The 4,830-nt window shown below is 44.5% G+C and overlaps 1 protein-coding gene across 1 annotated transcript; it reads right to left on the reverse strand.

The window, feature by feature from the left end:
- Positions 1-528: 528 nt before the first annotated feature.
- Positions 529-4,468, reverse strand: LOC125945684 (fatty acid synthase-like). Its single transcript, XM_049667921.1, has 3 exons — positions 4,336-4,468; positions 1,153-1,479; positions 529-575 (listed from the first exon to the last, which is right to left on the reverse strand). The coding sequence occupies exons 1-3, from the start codon at positions 4,466-4,468 to the stop codon at positions 529-531; spliced, it is 507 nt and encodes a 168-aa protein (XP_049523878.1).
- Between the last annotated feature and the right edge of the window lie 362 nt (positions 4,469-4,830).

Raw genomic sequence — 4,830 nt, forward strand, 5'->3', positions numbered from 1 at the left:
ATTCTCCAGGCTGCTTTTCCTCCACTTTTGTATTGAAGGCGCCTATGACTACGGTATACTGAGTTTGCACCTTTCTCATTGATTCAACATTTTCATAATTTTCATTTTCATAATTTTCATTTTCATAATTTTCATTTTCATATTTCCTCATCATCATGACTGGAGGTTGGAACGTAGGCTGGTGTTACCTTTGAGCTATATCACCTATTTACCTTTATTACAACGACTGCTACCCTCTCATCAAGGCTGTAGAATTCATCAATGTTGCCCGCGATGTCCTCATGAATTAGAACTCTTACCCCGTATTCTTGCTTATCGGGAAGGCCTCTATAGTATAGGACGTGGCTGTTAGACAGCACTGTATAAGCCTCAACCGTTATTCTAACCTCACTAAATCCGGTGATATCCCAGGCAATTCTTGACAATTCCTCAACGTAGCCTCACTACAGAAAGTTTGAGTGTTAAGCGTTGCCAGGTTCAGTTTCCAGCGGCGGTCTGTCCGGATCCAGAGATCCTTAGCACCCTCTGCTACGTCGCAGGTCTGATCGCTGCCTTGGTCAGGTGTTCCACAGCCGCTAGGGACAGAGGATCAGGGGTTAAATGCTCTCAGTTTACGTCTCACTAAAGCTCACAGCCGTGTCTGTAAGAATAAAGGGGGCCGTATACGACGCCACACATAAAATGATGTCTCGTTTCTGTAATTTTAGTATTGATGATGATGAAAGCAAGTTTTATGGCACAGCTGCCGATTCGGTCATAATTAGTCACGCATGGTAATGAAGATTTATGATGCAGCTGTACTGCGTGAGTATTTCATGATTAAGTGCAGTGGCTTGCGGTGTACTTAATGTTTAAAGTACAGCACATACGGTTGGGTCGTTGATAGGGGTTATGATAACACGTTTAGAATAAGTTTAGCAGGTGGAGGCAGGTGCTTACTGATGAAGTCCATGGTGTTGTAGGGTTCAGTTCCCACGGCCTCCTTCAACAGCCGTGATACGACATGTGACATACAAGGGGCTTTAGAGAAAATGACACTGGCCTTTGCAAACAACAAGTGCGACTTGCTTTCGCAAGTAAAAGTCGTGCCTCGACAATCCCTACCCCAAACTTCCTTGTCAGGAGGTAGTAAGAACAGCGATCGATGCCTACCGTGGAAGTCGAGCGAAAAGGAGATGCGGTTGGAGAACATGGACCTGCAGCAGCCGGCCAGCGCGTATCCGTCGATCTTGTCCGTGTCGACGCTCAACGCTTCCAACATCTCGGAGTCGGAGGCACCGATGAAGACGCCTACCCTGCGTCCGCGCAAGGTCGCCGGGTCGTAGCCGGAGTCCACAATGGCTTCGTACGAGGTCTCCAGCAGGAGTCGCAGCTGGGGATCCATCTTGTGCGCCTGCTTCGGGTGCACGCCGAAGAACTGCGCGTCGAAGCGGGTGAGGTCGCTGATCGCGCCCATTCGTTCGGGAAGGCCCAGGTGACCTGTCGGGGAACACGGGCACACGAAATGGTCCTGCATGCTCATCCCTCTTTCGAGTGATTTGTTTGTTTATCTATCAAATGAGTTGTTTGTTTGTTTGCTTGCATGGTGACATTGTTTGTTTATCCGTCTGCTTGCTTGATTTGTTTGTTTTATTGCCTCTCTTCCCTTTTGTTAGCTTAGGTATTTTATTCATTTACTTGCTTTCTTGAAAGGCTCTTTTGCTTGTCTTTCTGTGTGTCTGCTAGCTTGGTTAAATCGTATATTTCCTTGCTTTCTCACTCACTTGATTGTTTAGTTAGCTTGCATGTTCTGTTTTGTGCGTTCGCTTCTTACTCTCAAGTACAACCATCATTGCAGATAGGAGCAGGATCAGTAACATTGTCAGTAATAGTGTCATTGGAAAGAAAGATATGTGCGATAGCAGCCGCGAAGACCAGAAAATAGTTACAACCGCTTCTAGTTTGTGCTATAACTGTGTTTACAACTACCTAGGCCTGACAGCTACGAGACATTGAAACCTTAAAGGAAGGGAGTCATCCATGTGAAATTAAAGCAAGCCTACAAACGAAACCAAATAGGGCTCTCGAGAAAGAAAGCTATCTAGTTCAAAAGAGCGATTCCTGCTCCTGGCGTGGAAACGGGCTACATCGCATTTCGGATCAGGCACTCTGCCAAAATGAGCTAAGCAGGGAAGTTAGGATTGACCTACAAAATAAACGTAGCACTGCGTAACTAGATTAGTTGAAGTGTGGCCATTCTTGGTACGACATGCTTAGAGTTGTAGACCAATCTGCCCTTGCTCTGCGATTCACTAACCTGCAGAAGAGCGGAGTTAGCAGGGAAGCTGCTCCTAAATGATGGCTGACGGATCGAAATGACCGTCTCCGGATGAACTATAATATTTTTTCACCATCGAAGGTTTTTTTCTAAGGAAACCTGCCTTCTTTGTAGCTTCCTAATTTGACGCGAATGCCAACTCTCACTATGGGAAATGTTTTCTCCATATTGTTGGGTTCCACAAAAACTAGATTGCTCAGTCTTGAACGACTTTTAATTTGGAGATCTGCTCACGAGTTTTAAGGCAGGAGCCTTGAATAAATGGACAACGCCGGCGCGGAATAGTTATGGTGCTCAAAACCCAGCCTGGATATAAAAAAATATCCGGGGGTGTACGAATGGTAAATTTTGTGACCATATTTACCCTGAACCCTGTTGGGTCAGAAGCAAATCGAAACGAATATTGAATATATTTGGAATAATGAAGAACAATTTTACAATTAATTAAAGGAATTGTCCACAGTCTAGTATTCACAACTATAAAGTTTCCACCATTACAGCGCACTTTATGAAAAATGGTTTATTAAAAGAACAAACGGAGTATTTCCACTTTCGTGATTCTCTCCCCCCCCCTATTCACAGAACACTTTCGTGGCTCCTGCCTTGTGCATTTGGTTAGATATATGAGATAACAAAGAACTCCCACGTTCCATAATCCTTTGACCACTCGCAACTTACCCGAATTCATATTTATACAACGTAAGGCGGTACTTCGCTCCTGTATAGTGATGAATCTGTCATGCCGTAGGCCTCAACTGTAGCCTTCATCAACCCGCAAATGATCATCGCTTGGCGGTTTAAATTATACCGTAAGTCAGCATCAACTGAAACAGAATTTGTTGCAGTCTGGGAGGCACTTGAATTTTTCTCCGGGGAGCCTCCTTGACAGTATTCTGTGATGCTAAGCCAGCTCTTCAAACTATTGATTGCGTCAGATAAGACGAAAACGTAACTATAATTTCTTTGCAAGATCAAGGTGCTCCGATTTCTATAGCCAAGGTATCTTGGCTACAGAAATTGGAGCACCTCGCCCTTGCAAAGAAAATATGGTTACGTTATCATCTTTCAGTGTATACCTGAATACACAAGTGCGATCGGGAAGCAAGCAGACGCTGAAGCAAAGATAACCAAACGATGCATGCCCCTGAAGTACGTATTGCGTTATCACGAACAGACACAGGTGCCCTGTTTCGTTGCGTCGTATGCCGCTTTAGCAGGGTTACTAGCAGGGCAGCTATCTTTGGCTGAACATTGTAAAAATGTGGTTGTAAACCAATTCTTGATAAGTGCAGGCTCGACTACGTAACTTCTAGTGTTTGTGGCTAGTTTGGCCGACATGAAAGTTGTTGCATGTTTGCTTCAGTTTAATGTGAAATCATGCGGAGTTCACGATGTTCAGTATTCGGGAACTTTTCTAAAGCTGTTCGAATTTGCGAACAGTCATTTGTCGCTTCGAGAAACGATTTGAATACTCATTAAGATAATATATGTTATTCGATTCAAGGGTCGAATCTAATAGCACCGTATTGAATTAGTTAATAGCTAGTTTGAAATATTGGCACGTCCCTAAAGACACCGGAAAGGTAGCATACGCCTTTGCTGCAGACTCTGTATTGTGCTTGTGCAGATTGTGCTTTGAAGCACAAGCTCAACAAACATTTCAATCATTTCAAAGGAGTGACCGTCGCATTGATGACTTATTCCTGGTCATTCAGTATGCCCTGGCACCCAGAACAATTGGATTTTGTGCACGAGTTTAACTTAGCAGAATAATGAAACAAATTTGAATATTTCGGTGCCCTTCTTTCAGTTACTGAAAGGGCAGCGGTGCAAACATGGACACTAGCAGGAACAAACCGGACAACAAAAACGCCGTGGCGGGTGTGTTCATTTTTTCGTGATTCAGTGTGCACTGCGACGCTGCATAGATTCACTTCTCGAATCAGCAGTCGACATTGCGAGCATTCTTGTAAGTACGAACGCAAACACGCTTTCTAGGCTCTTGTATATTCTCATACCTCGAGGCCAGCGCATCTCGTCATCTGTGATGAAGTCCACGCCGGCATACAACTTCTCCTTGAACTCGACCAAGTGGTCGGCTCCCGGAAAATAGGCCGAGAAACCCGTGATCGCGAACTCCTCGTCCGCCATTCTGTTCCTGTGCGAAAAAAAAAAAGATTGATCCATTCTAAATGACTGACCCAAAGTGGCAGCAAAGAATGCCACGCCTAAAAAAAGGCATCATTGTGATGCTCAAGCACCGATAAAAAGCATGTTTCCTTAATGCAGAAGATTTGTATTCGCGCAGCTCTTGGTCTGCTGAACGCAATGCATCGTTCGCTTGTTATAGGCGGTAGTGCGAGAATTTGAGCGAATTGTTTTGGGCACGCCATAAATTTTCGAAATAGGGAATGCCTGATATGGTGTGTGAAAGTGTGGTGGTGAAAACTCGGTGGCGAAAAATGGCAAAACGATATCGTCATGCAACAGCGATAATCTAAATGAATCCTCAG

The sequence above is a fragment of the Dermacentor silvarum genome, chromosome 5, assembly GCF_013339745.2.
Source record: "Dermacentor silvarum isolate Dsil-2018 chromosome 5, BIME_Dsil_1.4, whole genome shotgun sequence".
NCBI classification, from domain to species: Eukaryota; Metazoa; Arthropoda; class Arachnida; order Ixodida; family Ixodidae; genus Dermacentor; species Dermacentor silvarum.

What these genes read in the sequence shown, in the direction of transcription:
- LOC125945684 (XM_049667921.1), bottom strand. Translation starts at nt 4,468, where the DNA reads ATGGCGGACGAGGAGTTCGCGATCACGGGTTTCTCGGCCTATTTTCCG. An exon ending in CGAGATGCGCTGGCCTCGAG is followed by an intron (nt 1,480 to 4,335) that starts GTATGAGAATAT and finishes GTTCCCCGACAG; the next exon opens with GTCACCTGGGCCTTCCCGAA. An exon ending in CTTTTCGCTCGACTTCCACG is followed by an intron (nt 576 to 1,152) that starts GTAGGCATCGAT and finishes CTCTGTCCCTAG; the next exon opens with CGGCTGTGGAACACCTGACC.